The sequence below is a fragment of the Triplophysa rosa genome, linkage group LG23 (genome assembly GCF_024868665.1).
Source record: "Triplophysa rosa linkage group LG23, Trosa_1v2, whole genome shotgun sequence".
In the NCBI taxonomy this organism is placed as follows: domain Eukaryota; kingdom Metazoa; phylum Chordata; class Actinopteri; order Cypriniformes; family Nemacheilidae; genus Triplophysa; species Triplophysa rosa.
Window position 1 is genome coordinate 4,240,777 of NC_079912.1, and position 19,368 is coordinate 4,260,144.

The 19,368-nt window shown below is 38.7% G+C and overlaps 2 protein-coding genes across 2 annotated transcripts in view; both read right to left on the reverse strand.

Annotated features, from left to right (window-relative positions):
• rpgrip1 (RPGR interacting protein 1) overlaps positions 1-83 on the reverse strand; it is a 35,166-nt gene extending 35,083 nt beyond the window's left edge. Inside the window, exon 1 of the mRNA XM_057323422.1 lies at positions 19-83. The gene's annotated coding sequence lies outside the window, so the exon portion shown is untranslated. The remainder of the gene's footprint in view (positions 1-18) is intronic.
• A 2,923-nt stretch (positions 84-3,006) lies between these two features.
• On the reverse strand, positions 3,007-18,367 carry cavin1b (caveolae associated protein 1b). The gene is made up of 2 exons (XM_057322988.1): positions 17,569-18,367; positions 3,007-4,627 (listed from the first exon to the last, which is right to left on the reverse strand). The coding sequence occupies exons 1-2, from the start codon at positions 18,076-18,078 to the stop codon at positions 3,779-3,781; spliced, it is 1,359 nt and encodes a 452-aa protein (XP_057178971.1). The 5' UTR covers positions 18,079-18,367; the 3' UTR covers positions 3,007-3,778.
• Positions 18,368-19,368: the final 1,001 nt, after the last annotated feature.

Below are 19,368 nucleotides of genomic sequence, written 5' to 3' on the forward strand. Positions count from 1 at the left end.
ACGAACATCTCCAGGTACCTGCTCTCTGACCGCCATTGTCCCGCTGCCTGCACATCGCACCAGTGTTGTCCCGCTGCCTGCACATCGCCGCACATGAGCGCGCTGATGACGTATGATGTCTGCGTGAACAGGGTGCGCAGTGGGATGCAAAATACACTGACTGAAAATGTACACATGACGTATCATTGCCCTCGCACCGAGGGCAGTAATTTGTCCAACGTTTTTTTTTTCACAGAAAATGATAAAATACCAATGTTTCGCTTTACTTATTGATTGCTATCAGGATGTTAAGAGACTTCCAACCAGCATGACAAAAAAACGTTTCTGGACAGGATTGCCTACTCAGCCTTTAAGTCGTGACGCAAAAGCCAAAAGAATTCCAACATGTCACGTCGAAAACAATGCCCTCTAGAGGCTATTTATCGTGCGCTTACAAAACACTTCGGATTTTTTATTTTTTGCAAAAGGTCCCTTCAGAGGCTCATTACATATCTGCTCTTGAAGTGCAATCTGGATTTAAGAAACACCCTACGTTTATTATTTACATGGAATTGTGAATATATATAGTATGTCTATTTCACGTATTGCCCATATGTGTTCTACATATTATCATTTGTCATCTCAATGAGTAAAGCATTTCTGTAAAAGATACCTAAAATCAAAGACGAGGAGCTTGCCCAGCTGCTGGAATACCTGCAAGAGTGTTGTGAAGTATAAACAGAAGGACTTAGACCTTTCCAGGGCCCTCTTCACGTTGTTCACAAATCAAGTTTATTAAGTATGTCACATTGTACTATACATCAAACCATTTAAGGAATACTCATCCCATAATTTACTCACCCTCATGCCATCCCATGTATGATGACTTCAGCCGAACACAGTCAAGTTACATTAAATCAAATCCTGACTGTTCCTAGGTTTGTAATGCCATTGAATTGTGCTCCATTTTTGAAGTTCCAATAAGTGCATCCATCCATCCATCCATCACAAAAGTAATCCACATGACAGGGTGGTGCAGGTGCCAGACTGTTATGATGCTGTGATCACAATGACATGCATATGACATCTGTTTAAATACTGTATGTCTAATCAAATAGGATACTGTGCCTCTTCTTGTAGTGTAAAAAGACAAATGATTAAATCCCTATTATGACATTTGTTTCATTATGTCGCCATTCATACTAACAATGATTGGTATGGAAGCAGTATTATGCAAAACTACAGTTCAGAAATACACTGAGAGTCAATGCGATTATCTTGTGTTCAATAAAGGTTGATCATAAAATGGGGCACTACACAGAGCAGCACGTATTTCAACATTACTCCAATCCAATTTATGCACATTTAACAATGCAAATATTTGAAAACATTTAACAATACAGTGTTTGATTCATATCACCTCATACTGTAACTTGTGTGTATCCGTAAAGATTGATTGTACTTAAATGATCAATGTGGAGATTTTAGCGGTGTGGTTGAGAAACCCTACCCCTCCCCTCTAAGATAATGCGGCGTTTTCACTTCTTTGCCGAAAGAGATAACGTATTTATGAAACATGCTCTGTAGAGCAGTTTGTCCATTTAGGGCTACTGTAGAAACAACACAATGAATTCCATGTATAAGGTGACCCGCGGTGTAGATAGAAATAGCTCATTCTAAGGTGATAAAAACATAATGCTTCATTATGTAAGGTCTTTATACACATCTGAACAAATAGTTATGTATGGCATTTCTGTCAAACAGATCCTCCAAAAAATTACACACCGGACCTTTAAAACTTAAGGCAGCAAAAATGTTTTACAGTGTAGTTGTCATTATATGCTATATTAGGGGTGCAAGAAGCTGGCTTTGGGGCTTTGAGATAAGATGTTGTTCCTCAAATCCAATTTTATCAGTTAACATATTTATAGTTTATATATTTACATTTACGCATTTGGCAGAAAAGCGACTTACTTTGCATTATCCTATACATTTATACATAGGTATGTGCAATCCTCTGGGATCGAACCCACAACTTTGCGTTGTTAACACAATGCTCTTACCACTGAGCTACAGAAAAGCTAATAGTTTATATATTTATATTTTAGTTTTTATTTAATATATTGAGGTCACAACAATAAGCCAACCAAACTTGTCTTTTTATGGTCACCTTAATAATGTAACAGTGACATGCTTATAAGTTTAATAAGTTTTGGAAAATGATATATCCATGTATGTGTACTGAAAAAGGCATTCTTTGATCAAACATCACCCATTAAATGTGAAGCAGAATCCTTTATTAAACACATTAGTGGTTAAGAAATGTGACATTACAGAAGAAATATTCATTTGCTTCACCTAAACAAAATAAATGTATAAAATAACAAAAGCAAGATGCTAGTGAAGCAGGACTCTGACAAGATTATGAAGCAGTTATGAAAATAATACAATCTGAGCAATGAAGAGAAAGCATCTTGGCAACATCTGATAAATGTTTGTGCTCTATGTAATAGCAGTGATTCGAGATCAGGTTTTTTTTTCGCCAGTAGCTGTCATGCAATTCATAATTATTTTGTTTCTTCTGTGCTATATAATCTATAGCCGACACGCACGCCAAAGGCTCAGCACTCATTGGTCCATTGTAACACTACCACACATGTCCACCAGGGGATGTGCCAACATAACACAAACGGTGGTTGGTTTAAGAGTAACGTTACCTTCTGTTGATCTTTTACAGAGTTAAGCAAGCCTGCATCGTACTATCCTGAAACTACCCTACGAATATCCTTTCTTTTAATTATCAATATTTTTCATAAATTGCAACATCTGAGGATAAAAACTGTTATTCAAGGTTCAAATGCTGTCATCTATTTTTCCCGTCCTTTGAAGATGTACAAGTTTTGTTCCATTGAGATCCAATGAAACATTCAGTGTAACAGTTTGACAGTGACAGCTTGTTTTAAAGTAATGCGACATTAAACGATAACATATATAAAAGATATATAAAAGGTAGCAATAGAAGCAATATTTCAGGCTCTTTTTTAATCCACTGTCTATGATAAGTGATGTGACTCATATATCTTTACATTGAACATAAAAGAAAAATCTGACAAAACGACCTGTATAACACTTGTCCAAGTCTGTTATTAATTGTATCTCTTTCTCTGTCCTCGGTCTTATATATGAACATTTATTGTATTCTGTCCAATGACCACAATGGCCATTACCTTACACATTGTTTCATCTTATTTGTCACAATATCTTGCTCACAACCACACATTTACAAAAGTTTATGAACTCAAAGATGTTACATGGACTAGCACAGTAAATCTCAATCCCAGTAAATCTCAATCTGAATGGAGTCAGTTGACATTTTAAATCTTTTGCTGCCAGAAAAAAACCCTGCAAATACACGCACACATGCTGTCACACACACAAACACACAATCACTTTGTCCTGCAACATTACACATCTGCCTCATACAGAAAAGACTCTTAAGGCACCTACACACTAGAGTTTTCATCCAATGATTTTAATGGGAATGATGTGTTTTAAAGACAAGCAAGAGAAATGCAGAGGTCTGCAGAATTGATGCACTATTATGCAGTTTAACATTGACAAAATACTAAAAGTGAATTGTGTGACTTGTTTAATGTTGAAATACTTTCTCTTCGGCTTAATATGCAGAGACAACAGTAAAAAATACTCAAAATCAATATCATGCATACAAATGCTCTTACAGAGCTGTCTCTAGTGTGCAGGCACCCTAAAACACAAACACATGAAGACAATGTTTTGTCTAATCGCTATCTCTGTCATGGTCATGTTCCACCAACACCAGCTCAGAAACTTCTCCCCTCTGCAGCAGTGCCCGCATCTCAGGGCTGTCCTCTGTTGCCTCATCCTCATCCATCTCTCCATCTTCCATCTCCTCATCTTCTCCCTCCATCACTTCATTCTCCACCTCTTCTGCATCTCCACCAACCTCCACCATTTCAGTTCCCTGGATCTCCATCTCTCCCTCACGGATCTTCTTCACATGGAAGGTGAAGGGTGGCACCTTGTAGATGGCCGTATTGGAGCGGGCATAGATGGTGTGGTCTGGAGTGAAGGACTTTACCATCTTCTTCTGTGAGGACTTGAGCTTTTCTTTGCGCTCGGGGTTCACCGACATGCGAGTGCCGAGTTTGCCCATCTTTTTCTCAATGTTGTGACGTGTTTTTTCCAGGTTTTCTCGGGTCTTCTGTTTGGTCTTCTCCAGGTTCTCCTTGGTCTTCTGCTTGGTCTTTTCCAGGTTCTCTTTGGTCTTCACACGGGTTTTTTCTAAATTATCTTTGGTCTTCTGCTTGGTCTTCTCCAGGTTTTCCTTCGTCTTTTGTTTGGTTTTCTCCATCTTTTCCCTGGAGAAAACGGTTCTGATGTTCTGGACACGCAGTAGGCTGCTCCGTTTGATGCGCTCTGCTCGTGTCTCATCGATGGTCTCCTCAATCTCTAATTCTTCTTCGTCAGAGGACAGGTCCAGATGTACTTTCTCTTTGTCCTCTCCTCCTTCTTCTGCAGCTGCTTTAAGTTCTAGCTCCCCCTCTACAGGCTCTGGTAACTTCATAGACTTTGCTACATTCACTTTTGTAGGTATTTTCACCTCGTCCTGTGGAGAGGTCAACAAAAAAGTCACGTGAGTCACAGAGCTGAAGATAAACACATAGTAACACATAGTTAACGTTTTTTATACAGTATAGATACTGTAAAAATAAATGTCACAGAGTAGAACTGCCAAAGGTCACCGGCCAACAATTATGTGGTTGAAAAGTTTTACATATTGTCTACAATGTTTTGTTGTTCTTTTGAACACAAAAGATGGTTTGAGGAATTTAGGAAAGCAATCAGTTCTGGGGCACCTTTGACTACCATTTTAACTATGGTAATCAATGATGTCCCAGAAATGTCTTTTGCTAACATTCTTCCAAAATATTTCTTTGAGGTCAACCGAAAAAACAAATTTATACAGATTTATAACAACTCAAGGGTGAGTAATTAATGACAGAATTTTCATTTTTGGGTGGAGTAGGTGCATATTGGTCCAAATATATACAGTACATACAGTAACTGTACTTAAACACCTACAATGCGCTAATAACTGCTCAGAAGACCTCATATAAACAATCATATAGAAAAGCCTTGGCAACACTCCACAACACTTTACCATTGTGGTGGTGTGTTTTGAATACACAAGCACTTCTCACACTTGTGTTACGTTTTTTCCATGGTTGTATATCCCCATGGGCAGGAAAAAATTCATAAGCCCCATTTGCCAAAAGCCTGTAACAGATCCCCAAACCAGCAGGCAAAGTACAAAACAATCAATGTCCTGTCTTTATTTAGCCTATTTAATGGCCCTATTGTTCAGCATCCGTGCAGTCGTTGATGGTGACCTTACACGCATCCACTACAGCACACCCACCCACATAACAAAACCATAACAAGAGAATGTTTGATTTCATTTAGGGTCAACTATTTTTCATGCATTTGTAAGCTACTGTAGGTGTTGTTTCATTTTGATATACAAGGGCCTATGGTTCTCATGTACATGTTCCTTTCTGGCCTGTCCACACTCATGTTTTATATTCCTCAACATCACGGAGTTTGTTTTCTTTCTTTTGTTGCACTTTCTTCCATTCTTTCATCGTCCTTTCCTTCCGACCTGCTTCCCACCCACCGTCCTGCCCGACCCTCATTCTCTGCATTCCATACAGGGAAACCCCTTGGTCCTGCAGGCACTCTGTTCCCATCACACAATGCTTAGACTTGTTAGTAGAGGAGACAGTGTGATACTTAGTCATCGTGGTTTGCCCCCTCAGTGTCTCTGCCAATATTTCCAGGCAAAGCTAACAAACATTTAGGTTTGTTTTCATCTGCCGCAACAAGCAGGACAAATTATATAGGCTACACTGAGAGACCAACAAACAAGCAAATAAACAGTCACTATGCATGTGATCCTACTGATGTCACTTTAATTTGGATGAAGATTAGATGTTTTATATTCATAGATCACAAGAGTAATATCATACTGAGAGACAATGTCTTGATTCATCATACTTGCTTGTACTCCTACACAGCAATGTTTCTCACAGCTCAATATTGTGTTGTATATGCGAGTGAGTGATGCAAGCTTGATTTATTACAACTCTTGAGTTTAGTGTGTGTTATATAAAACGAGAAGAGTGACACAATACAGGTGAAAATACCAAAGCCAACATTTTCCCAGAGAATTTCCCCCCAAAACATCTGTGCATACAGTTTTCATACTACCCATATGCGAGATGGGACTTTTTCTGTTTAAATCGTAATATGAAAAGAGAATATAAAGGTACCTCAATAGTTTACAGTATGCATGCTTTTCCAGCTAATATAGAGGGTATGCATTGATGTCACTTTCCCATGTGAACATGTCGGGACACGCCCTGGGTGGCAAAACACTCAGCAAAATGGCTGAGGAGAATAGGAGGAACAAAGAAACGCAATTATTTGCTGAAATCACAAGCAGCTGGACTCGACAGTGATCTGTACGACTTCCGACTTACAAACGAATCAGGTGTTCCTGGACACTGAAATGTTGCGCGGAATTGCGTTTTTTGTGCATGTTTTGCCACCCACGGGGTGCGCTCCGGCATGCTCACGTGGTAAAGTGACGACACGTCCATACCCTCTAAAGTCAACAACCCTTTGCGCCATATTTTACTTTCACTGGTGTTTTGTGACCCAAAAACCAAATGGATTCGATTTTATTGACATGCCAACATTATTTGTGGTGTGTATAAATGAGTTGATAAATCTATTGATCCTATTGTATCTTCTTTTGTGTTCTGCATAAGAAAGTATTGTTCCACTTTGAAACAGCATAATGGTGAGTAAATGGTAACTGAATTTGCATTTTTGGGTGAACTATACAAGAAATGAGTGCTTTACATTAATAATCTAACAAAAAATACATCAATAAAGGAGCAAAAGATGAGAGAGTTTTCATGGGGTGTTTAAAGTAATAAATATGTGCTTACACTTTCGTGTAAACTAGCAAATGGGTCTTTTAAGGGGACTCTAGTGATATAATAGCCTGTCAAGATTGCTCTATAATGTCTATAGCGGCATACTTATAAAATATAGACTTTATCAGCATTTTGCAGTATGCTTGAAAAACATCTTAAAGCAGTCAAAGTAGTTAGATGGTCTGTCAAGATAGTTGGTCAGGCTAAAAACCAGCTGGTTTAGGTTTTGTTTCAGAAGGGCTGCTTCGACTCCTTATTGGTCATCTGCCTTAAATGCCTTTTAAAACATAAGCAAAAGTTCTGAATATTTTGAGGGCATCTGTATTGATCTAAACACTAATGGCCCGGGGGTCAAACGGTTGCTGATCTTAAATGAAAAACATATTTTTTAAAGCAGCTGTAATGGAAAAACGGTAAGATGGAAAACATGTTAGAGGAAGTCAGGCAGTCACCTTTGTGGGCCGACATCCCAGAGTGCCTCTCTCAAGTTAATGTTGCATTGTTCTGCTGTACAGAGAGGAAGGCAAACACACACTACACCGTAAGAAATGACTGGAAAATCTGACTAAATGTGTGTGTGAGTGTGAACGATAAGAGATGGGGAGTTACATTCTACATTCCCAAGAAAAACTCCCTTTGAACTTGTTCTCTTTTGTCTTGATGCCACAATCCGAGTCTAGATCCCATTAAACTAAAGATAATCAGCAAATACATTATTATAGATCATTTGTGCAGTATTTTTTTATTGATAATCATGGTGTTTGATCACTCTTGCATTGAAAGGTTGTGTGTTAATGCACGATGTATGTGCTGGTGTATGGTTTCAGGGGGTATTACATTTAGTCTCTTCCTCAACAATACATTCGTTTTAAATTCATGTGTCTGTAAATTCATGATCTGTAAGGACTGCAGCAAAAGTAAGATTCATTTTTAGTGCTGCTGTTATGTGCCTAAAGTCAAATAATAAAACATAAAAATACACACGGGCAGGCATGCATTGCACACACACGCACACACAGACACAGACACACACCCACACCCACACCCACACACACACACACACACACACTTTGTCCAGTTTTAGATAAAGCCCTTCTTTCAAAATATTGAAAATATTGTGATCATAACCAGATACAGCAATATTATTGTTGCGTTCTAGCTAGTCCTGCTATTTCAGAATGAGATGAGATCAGATGGAACAAGAAAAATACAGATGATACAAGAGATAAAAAAGACTGCAGAGATTAAAAAAGAAGACCAATATGAGAAAAGTAGAAAAGCGAAAAATGAGACAGAAGTCTATGAAAAAAGTGAAGCATGAAACAAAATGAGAAAAGATGATAAAATATTACAAGGAATAGACAAGACACAAGATGAGGAAAAAAGATCAGAAGACAGAAAAAACAAAGAGAGTTTAAAAGACACAAGGCGAGTAGAAAATGGGGAAAACCAGGAACCAGGACTGAATCACATTAATAAACCTCCCCACCTTTTTTAAATTAAATTCATATGTGCTTTATTAGCATTGCAAAAGGCATCATACATTTCAAAAGCATATACAAGAACTACAAATCCTGAGCAGAAGAGGACAGTTAATAAAATGAAAATAAAATAAAAAACAAACGAGAGCATTATGTATTATTTCTTCTTTGTTTCAACCTTGCTTTCTAATCTGTTAAGAAAGATGACGTCACCCTGGCCCATTGTATTTTGTCTAAAAATGTTTTTTTTAATTCAGTGTGCAAATGTCTCAAAAGTACACACACGAACACACACACACACACACACACACACACACACACACACACACACACACACACACACACACACACACACACACACAGTATGAGTAGCTTTCAGTGAGCAGCGACTACATCACAGTTTTACTCTTCCATGAGCAAACTACAAAAACCAGGAGTGCCGCGGGCTAAAGAGATTGACATTATTTATGAGAACAAGAACAAAAGTTGTTTGTGTGTGTCTGAGAGTTAATGCACATGTATTTGTGCATGTCAAAGTGTATGTGAGGATGTGAGGATAAACAACAAGAGCTCTGTTGAACTTGTCATATTGGTTTGTTGTTTGTTTACTCTCTCTCTCTCGTGTGCATGCAGGTCTGTCAGATGCTGATATCAGCTGGCTTGAGCCCTCGCTGGTCAGCAGAAATTCCCTCTCTTTTATCTGTCCTTTTTTGCATCTGTCCATTCGTGAATACCACAACCTTTTCTGTCCATAAATGGCAACAACAACGTCAAGGAATGTTTCTTTTACACATAATTAGAACAAGAAACGGTTTGCCACATCAGCAGACTGATAAATGAAAAGTGTGTATGCGTGTGTGGACACATTGTGAGTGTGTGTGGAATATTTCCACCACCTCACAGAAGCGTCTCTCTTCAGTCACATGTGAAGAGCTTATTCACATCTGTCTGCCTCCGGCCAGCCCTGTCACCATGGCGATGAGGGAATCCCTTCCCCTAACACCGTCAGCCCAACCTTTCCATTTAAACCCATTCACCCCACCCACCATCAGAGGGTCAAAGCAGAGGGAAAATGAGTGGGTGTGGGGTGTTTTCCCATGCATGTGTGGAGGGGAATCCTCAGGACACGTTGCATAACCTCATCATGGCAGGAAAGGGAAAGGGAGGGTGGACGTGTGTACGTGAATATATAGGCCTGCGTACAGCACGAAAGATCCTCTCACAAACGTTCCAAAAACATAGCGTATTACATCAAAACCACAAAAGTAAACATACAATTTAGAAACTTTTCAGCACATGAATACTGTATATGATCCATGGACACAGACGTGGGTTTAACAAAAATCTGAGAGCTCAGGTAAGGGTGCACTGAACAGCTATTTCACGAATGTGCTTAGTATCTGTTTCAAAGTGATAATCCTTCCACTTTATAATGGAGCAACAGAAGGAGAGATAAATAGGAAAACATTTGTTTGGACACACAAAGCAGAGACTATTCTTTTCACTGCTTTAATGTTTCACAGAGAGAGAGAGAGAGAGAGAGAGAGAGAGAGAGAGAGAGAGAGAGAGAGAGAGAGAGAGAGAGAGAGATTTGACTATATAAAGTGATGGTATGCTGGCTTTCCCTTCAGGGAATACTGTTTGATGAATCAGAGCTGCTGTTGAGATAGACAAAGCTGCAAGTTCTCCTCTTACAACACCAAATGAAACTGTCTGATGCCACAAAACACCGGCTGTTTCCATGGCACCCACACAACAATGTCCCCATGCTAACCATCACGACGTGTGTGGCGACTGTGTGCTGCCTAAAGATTCATGTCCGTGTATAAAGTTTAGTGAAACATTCCTGCTTTGTCTGTCAAAAGTCAGATCTGGCAGGCGTACTGGAACATGCTGCTCTTAACATTGAGTTAACATTGGCCTTAAACATCTGGAACACACAAAGCAATACTTTATTTCCACATTCATCAAAAGCAGACTCTTCGAAAAATGTTTCCTAAAAATTTTACTGTGCTGTGCTTTGGTTTTCAGCCTGTGGTGAGCTGGAAGTCTGGTGTTCGGCTGACTTTAGCTCACATATGGTACAGTAGAGGATATGTAGCTTGTTATTCTGAGCACGAGTCCCACCATCAGACTGTTGTGCCCGCTGATTTACAGCGCTGCCCAGCACCACAATCATGGTTGCCATGACGCTGCTGAGTTACTCTTTCCAATAACAATGGAGGAGAGAGAGCTTGATGTTTACCCAGAGATTTACAGCTGCGTGGAATACGGCACATCCTCTCAATACGCCTGTAGTAATGTACCAAAACGCAACTCTCTACAACCAAAAACATATTCACAATCTTTTTTGCTACTACATCGTTCTATGCATTAACACAAATGCATTACAGCTACACGATTAGTAAGCTTATGCCTATATAATTATTGACTTTAAGGGTGTTTTCACATATAGTACAAATTAAATGGAACAAAAAGGAAACGGCTGCAGGGATCACAGTGCTTCTGTTATTCACAATGTACTGTACGTGGACTAGAATGGAGATTGTTAGATTCTAAATTATTTAAACTCTTGGCATCTATCTGAATGAATCATTACTGTCATTGTAGCGTATGCACACAGTGGTACAAACAACAAGATTAGTTATGTGTCTTGTTTATAGCAGTTTGAGGCAGCGAAATGTTTACTATGTTAACAAAAATCAAGAGTGACGTCTGTATTCTGTACACCCACACAGAGATAATTTAGGAAACTCACTCCTGCATTCAGATGTGGCTGTCACTCCCAAAATGCAGTAAGAGTAGTCAACATTACCCAGAAAACATTACGTAAACCCCAAGAATAATCTGTAGAATCTCTCTCTTTTCTCATTTTATTTACTGTATAAATGGGGGGGGTTATCTAAATGAGAGTGGTAACTTTATTTAGACCCACTGTGAGTAGTTAATGCTGGTAAGAAGAACCTGTCATTAAAGGTATAACTGAAAGTCGAGAAATATAAAGAAGAAAAACTGAAGGTAGGAGATCCAAGAACAAGAGAGATAATGAATCTGCCAAACACACAGGCCAAAAAATAGTCCTTTGCACACGCCAGCCAGAGTCGCGCCAACCTGAAGATTAACTGTACAGAAACAACTCAAAAAGAGTCCTTGCCAGCTATAAATACAGTCATCCATTCTGCTGTTCACTTTCTGCTTCAGATCAGTTCCAAAGACTAACCCAGCTTCATGTGCAAGCCCTCTCCTCTTCATAATCAAACAACTATGCACCACAGACTATTTATAGCAACCGCTGCCTTTCTTCACAGATCTGTGTGTGCGTGTTTTAAGAGCCCAAATGACTTTCTGCTCTCGCTGCATGCTACTTACTGTCTGCTTTACACACTTTTCCTCTACTTGTCTCATTTTCCTAGGCTCTTATGTAATTCCTTCTCTTGTGCCAGTGGAGAAAGCCTGAATATCTTCCAAAGAGTTGCAAGACACATTTGCTTTTCTACATGATGTAGTAAAGTATTTCTGTGACTTTGCCATATAAGGCTTAGCAGTGTGAAAGATGGATAAAATACATTAGTTATCTACTCCACTATGTATGTAATCAGAGTTCATTATGTACAGTTACGTTAAACAGTATCAAAACATAAATGAAAGCTTTTGAAAGGTGGACATAATCCAGACTTTTTCCTTGCTGTAGACTGTGTATTCCTCGCATACACCTCCCCATATGAAACATCCAGACTCTGGGATAAAGACATGTCTCTGCTTCATATCTAGGCCTAAGTATCTAAACTATAAACAAACATTTTTAAAATAATTAAATATTTTTCAACTTAATGATAAAATTGTGACCATCGGTCATGGACAAGAACCACCTCAAGAAGAGTCCATATCTCTCATATGGGTAGTTGACGAATAAATCATACATGTGTCCTATGGTGTGACAGCAAAATTGAGAAAACAAACGGTTCTGTCAAACTGTCTTCATTGTTTTTTTTTCTAAATTTCTGCCGTCACACCCTAGGACACATTTGCATATTAGTCTGTCAACTACCCATGTATTACTGTAAATATTTATATAATTTTTATTAAATAAATGAAATGGTTTGTCTGTCCTAAGTAGTTTTTGGGATTCGTGTAGCAGCCTAGAAACTTCTCAGCTGACCGATAAAAACAAATCTGTCAAAAGCCAGCAAATCAGATTGGAGTTCTTATGGGAATGTGTCTGTGATGTCGATGCCAGTGGTTCTCAACTGGTAAATTAATAAAAATGTACATGTCATTATTTTCACAAACTATGAACACATCTACAGCATTCAAGGTTATTTTTTCAGGAAATTTTGGGTTTTTTTTGGTTGCCATCTAAAACCGCTGTTATAATAGATGTGCATTTCATTTGTTTTACTACTGTAAAAACTACTTTATTTATTATAACAATTTTACAAATAGCATGTTTAACTGGTCTGCATACCTAAGCATTTAGACCTTTGATAAGTAGACACAAACACAGCAGACATCATCAGCAGCCATAGTATTCAAGAGCGTGGGGTGAAGTTCAGGCCAACGAGCAGACAGGATTTTGGAGGCAGGGAGTATCAGTGTGTGAAAGGTGCTGGCAGGTTTGTCAATGCGTGATGAACTGGGAGGGTGGAACGGAGTGGTTGCAACAGACAAGATGGGCTGAGGAGCATTAGAGTTGGATAAGACATGGAAGGGGGGCTGAAGGAGTGAAGATGCCTAAGTTATGAATCAGCACGGTAACTGTGTGTTCTACTTTGTTAAGACACCACACCCAACCGTACCACCTCCTCTTCTGCTGCCTTTCCTGCTTGAATAGAGGAATAATAACTGCTATAATCTACCTATATGTTTATGCCCAGAGGGCTCAAGAACCAACAAAAATGCTATTACAGTAGGAATCTCATAGGTAGCCAAGCATGTTAAATGTCTTGTCTTGGATTTTATGAGAGGGAAGAAATCTCTACATCTTGGCAATGTCTTTGAAAACATTAATCTTTACATTAACTTTCTAAATACATGTAAACAATTCAATAGTAGACATTTTCCTTTGCAATATTTCACATTTCTTAAAAAATATTTTTTTTCTCAGTGATTCCAATGTCCTGTCATAGAGACCAGTTTTCACCTGCCAGACAGTTTCTTATTTACTGTCTAAAATATGCAATGACAGAATTGTTGCAGATTTTAACTACCAAATATTTTATTAGTACAGGTCTATAGGAGATATTTACACTTTGAGTAAAAAAACAAGACTCTTAGTTTATTAAATATTAAAATTAAGCAGGATACCAAAGAGTCATAAAGCTGTTTTGTTAATAGCGTTGTTAATAGGAAACTAACGGTACTGTTTAGCGTGTTGACAAAATGTTTATATGCTCTCATACTTGTAAGTCGCTTTGGATAAAAGCGTCTGCCAAATGAATAAATGTAAATGTAAATGTAATAGCAGTGTAGTAAACAACAGCAAAAGGAAAAACCTGAGAGTATTTAAATATTTTACATTACAGTACTAGCTTGCTGTAGCTTGCCACTGTCCAAAACACAGCGTGAAAGACCTTTCAAGGACAGTCACTCCTGTGTCAAAACACTGTTTCCATAAAGACGGGAGCAGTGAGTTATTTATTTCCCCAAGGAAAAGTGCACAGTGGGATGATGGGCATCTCCTATGAGCAGGGCCACATAAATCCCTCACTCTCGTAACCCTAAAATCTCTTTCTGACAGACACGTTTCACCAATTATGAAATATAGAAAGTTGGCCTACTGTGCTGAAAGACAAAATGATTAGTTCACAATTTACGCGTTGAATCCAACACACCCTTAAAGCATGCAAACCAAAACTGTATGAAATAATGCTATTGGCACTGATAATAAAACTTGAGTCTGAGGAGAGTCGAGTATTCAGCATATGACATAATCTAACACAAAATACATGCTAGAAGTCTTTGTGTGAACACAAACACTATGAGCTATGAAAGCTATAGCGATGATTTCATGTGCTTACATGACAAATTATCATAAACTCTTCTTCTATGGTCAGTCTTCTATTTAGTTCAAATATTGTCTCCGCGGAGCGACAGTTCAAAGTGACTGACTAAATGAACAAGTGGAATCTGATTTCGTAGGGTGGACTCCTGACGGAGATTACAGTATATTTATAAAATACTGCTACATACTTGCAAAAGTAAGCAGTAAAGAATATATACTATGCAGCATCTAACATTACTTATTATTCCAGGAAAACATTTTATCACATGACACCGTCACATGGATTGTGAGTGGTTTATAATCGTGAAAATAAAAAACACATGTTTTACAGTGTTATTTTCACGATTACAAACTTACTGTCATTTCAACGTATTATTTTATGTTTGTAAATGTTTTTACATACAGTAACTTAAAGCGATAATTCACCCCAAAATGAAAAATTCTCTCATCATTTACTCACCCTCTTCTCATTTCAAACCTGTATGACTTTCTTTCTTCCGTAGGACACAAAAGAAGATATTTAGAAGAAAGTTGGTAACCGAAAAGCACTGGCCCCTATGGACACAAAACCAATGTAAGTGGGTGCCGGTGCTGTTCGGTCAAAAGGGTGAGTAAATGATGACAGAATTTTCATTTTTGGGTCAACTATCACTTTAATTTAAGCAATTTCTACTTATTTTTATAAGTTACAGCAACTGTAACAACAAAATGTAAAATAGTACATTTCAATGTAAACCAAACCTTGTAAACCAATATGTATTTCATTTTTTTTATGCAAGTCTATTATAAAATGCCTCTATAAATAGCTCCAGTTTATTCAACATATTGGAAATACATTGTGAAGTCAAGCGCATTGCATTGTGGGTCAAGAATTGAATGCATTGTGTTGCACACTGTATACAGCAACAACAAAACAGTAGGTTATGATGTTCCGGACATGGCCCATCCCTTTCATTCTGATGAGGACAGGAAGGATCTTTGGAAGAGTAATTAGTGAATTCTTATGTGAACTCAGTTTTCCCTGTATCCAGGACTATCAGAGTTCCCAGCCTGTGTGTGTGTGTGTGTGTGTGTGTGTGCGTGTGCGTGTGTCTGCGCGAATCAGCCAGCTCCAGCCCCTTTCTGACTCACTATGTGGAAACTCTGAATGTTCTTGCGCCACTGTGCAAAGCTGCAAGCTATTACGCATCGTATTATACAGCCAGAAAAACCTCTAACTATAGACAAACTGTTCAAGTAACTATTCAAAGTCTCTCTCTCTCTTTCTCAAACTATTTTTGCATGTAGCTACTCTCTTCCAACGTTCCCACTTTCCTTTCTCTGTGCTTACCCCTCTATTCATGTTCTTCCATTCCCTCGTTCCCTAACAAACCACTCCCACCCTTTTAAAATAGTCTCTGGATTTTGCTTGTGGTTTTTTCCATCTCTGAGAAAAAGTTCTCTACATTAAATCCAGTATGACTGCTGTGTTGAAGAGGGAGAAAGCATGTAAAAACACACCAGTTCTTCTGAATTATTATTCTGCAAGCATCAAACAGATTCTTGCTTTTGCGACACAGCAGGTAACACACGGAGGCGTGTGTATTAAAGTGATACTTCACCCAAAAATGAAAATTCTGTCATCATTTACTCACTTTCGAGTTGTTCCAAATCTGTATAAATGTCTTTGTTCTGATGAACACAGAAAGATATTTGGAAGAATGCTTATAACCAGACAGATTTTGCCCCGCTTTGACTACCATAGTAGGAAAAAATACAATGGTGGTAGTCAAAAGTGTCCCAGAACTGTTTGCTGTCCTTCATTCTTCAAAATGTCTTCTTTTGGGTTCAACAGAACATAAAAAAAGACAAAGTAATTTTTCCTACTATGGGAGTCAATGGGGGTAAAATCTGTTTGGTTATAAGCATTCTTCCAAATATCTTTCTCTGTGTTCATCAAAACAAAGAAATTTATACAGATTTGGAACAATTCGAAGGTGAGTAAATGATGACTGAATTTTTGGGTGAAGTATCCCTTTAACACACTGCACTCATATGGCTACAATGCATAGGAGCCCACACAAGCAAAGCTTCTAGTGTACCGTAAGTGTTCGATGGGTGTGGTGAGGAGATTCCTTTATAAACATACAGCACACCTTCAATATGTGTCTATTAGAATCCTGCATATTTGTATACATAATTTTTTGTCATACTTTGTCAAAATGTCAAACCAATCAGAAAACTGTTTATGCTAGCACTTTAGATTTATGAGGTCAGTTGCTCTTATGTTCGCACAGATCTCCTAGCAGAGTATCCACAGGTATAGTTTATTAAATACAGTTCTTTACACGTTCCACTAACGTTTGACAACCAGATAATTTCTATTGTTACAGTATGTTATTTCAAATCGTCAGGTATTTTGAAAAAAAATGGAGACCATATCAAATAATGTTATTTTTATGCAATGATATTTCAAATGACTTAAATATCTAAATACTTTGTGAGGCCACTGTATATTAAATGTATTGTAACTGTATTTTAAGTATATTGTTACACTTAATTAGGCTGCCGAGATGTCTTCGTTTTTCTCCAAGGCCACACCCTACCAACTAAGATGTGTTACTCTTAGGGTCTGCAAATTCTGCAAGGATCATACAGAATGTTGCTTTTGTAAGAGAGTAGGTAACACACTGAGGCGAGTATATTAACACACTCCAGTTATATTCTCACTATATAACAGCCCGCACAAGCAGTGTTGAAGTGTGTAAGTGTTCAATGGGTGTGGTGAGGGAATTCCTTCAAGAAGATGCACCTCTCGTCTCTGTGTTAGAATATTGCTGGGCTGATAAAAGTCATATTTTGCCCCTGTATGTGCTTTCTTCAGAGATTTAGAGATTTCTACAAAGGTCTTACATCAAATTCTATACAATATTAATCTATACAAAATCCACATTGTTGTAAAGCTCTATAACGTTTTGGTGCATGTCTACTACATACAACATAAAGGTGAATCCTGCAACACAAAGTTTCTGAGCTATAAACAACATGTAAGTACTAAAACGTTTTCTGCGTGTACACCCCTCACCTGGTAAATCATGACTTTGAAGTTTCTTCTCTTCAGAAGTTCATTTTCATTGCACTCCAGACGTTTAATCTGCCCGCCTTGCTTCTCCAGATTCCCTCGCACTGTCTTCACATTAACGCTGACCTTCCGCACCTTCTCCAGCATCTTATTGACCGTGTTGGCTGTGGTGGAGTGACTTTTGGAGAGTTTGGTGAGTTCTCCTTGGATGCCCGTCACCGACTTCTCCATCTCCCTCTGACGGACTTCCAGCCCAGCCTGCGTCTGCTGGATCTGATCCACAGCCCCGATGATTTTATCTAGAAGAGCCAGGACCATCACTCCATTCATCTCACCTTTGTCTCCATCACCCCTCTCTTCTTTCTCATCGCCATATTTGGATTTATTATCGACGGCGGCCTCATCTTCATCCTCAGAGCCCGGGAGGTTGACTTCATCATCGGAGATCTCGGTGAGGGACTTGTGCGGCTCGGGCACCTCCAGGTGCAAATGGGCATCTTCGATTACTTCCATTTCTACCAGCTTAGATAATGCAGTAAAATAATGTGGAATGTGCTGAAATGAAGGTTACGAGCAGTGGAAAGTTGTGCGAGTGTGTCCTTACTTGCCTTTCTACTGTCAAGATTCCCTCTGGAGTTCACCTAACTGATCCCTACTCTATTACACACACCTCACGTGCCTCTCTCTCTCTGTCTCCGTCTCTGAGCGAGTTCTGGGATCTGGTCAGGGTAGTGAAGGCAGGTAGTTGTATAGGACCTGTACAGCATGAGCGCTGGGTCGTGAATGCCACACTTTCCTGTGAAACTTTCCAGACAAATCAGCTGCGTGCCAGCTGCCTCTCTCTCACCCGCGGACACACCCCCTGCATGCTGTGTAGCTCTATCTGTGTTTGCTGGAGAGAGCAGTGCTCCACCCAGTGGCCTGTAGTGATACAAGATATCCAATGAAAGCCTGCTCAAAAAAGGCTAAATATTTCCAATAAAAAGCAGTTTACAATAAAAGTGGTTTCCCACCCTCATGTCATTTACATGTACATGTAAAAACAATGGATAAATTGTTCATTATTTAAAGCCTCTGGGGTATGAAAAAGCAACATCTGAGCTATGACATTTTTCTTTGGCACAGTGCAGATCTACAGATGAGAAGATGTGTGTAGACAGGCACAGACACAGCGAATTCTGGAATGTGATTCAGAGCTGCAGGGGTTGTCAAATCCATAAAGGCCAATTTTCCTCAGACAACACATCAATAAGACTATCCAACGGAAAAGAACGAAAATAACTTTAACTTAGCTTCTGTCTGTGGGGCCGTGCGTGTGTACACATGCTTTATCGCTCACTGATGGAATTACGTTTTATTGTCATATGCAGAATAATTGATGCTAACATCCATTGTATTTTAAATATATATATACTGTAACAGTTTTGTGGATTTGGATGACTAAATAAACCTCCACCAAGTTGCTATAAATGTGAATTGGTGATGTGTGTGTTTCTAACTTCTGGTAGTCCTTAACTCTAAATATGTACAGGTTCATTACAGGGTCTGTGTCACATTCCTGTAAGGTCTGCCCTCTCACCTCAACACCGTTATACACCAGCACACACATTTGCATGTTATACTGCACAACACAAGACAATACATAGACAAACACTGTTCAATCTGTATTAGATCATTAAAAAGCTTATAACATGGGTTAAATATCTCTTCTGAACAATTCAGCTGGTCAAGTAATGAAAGAGTAAACATTTTTAATAAGCTAGAGACAATTATTAGGAATACAAAGGTTTAAAAAAAACACAT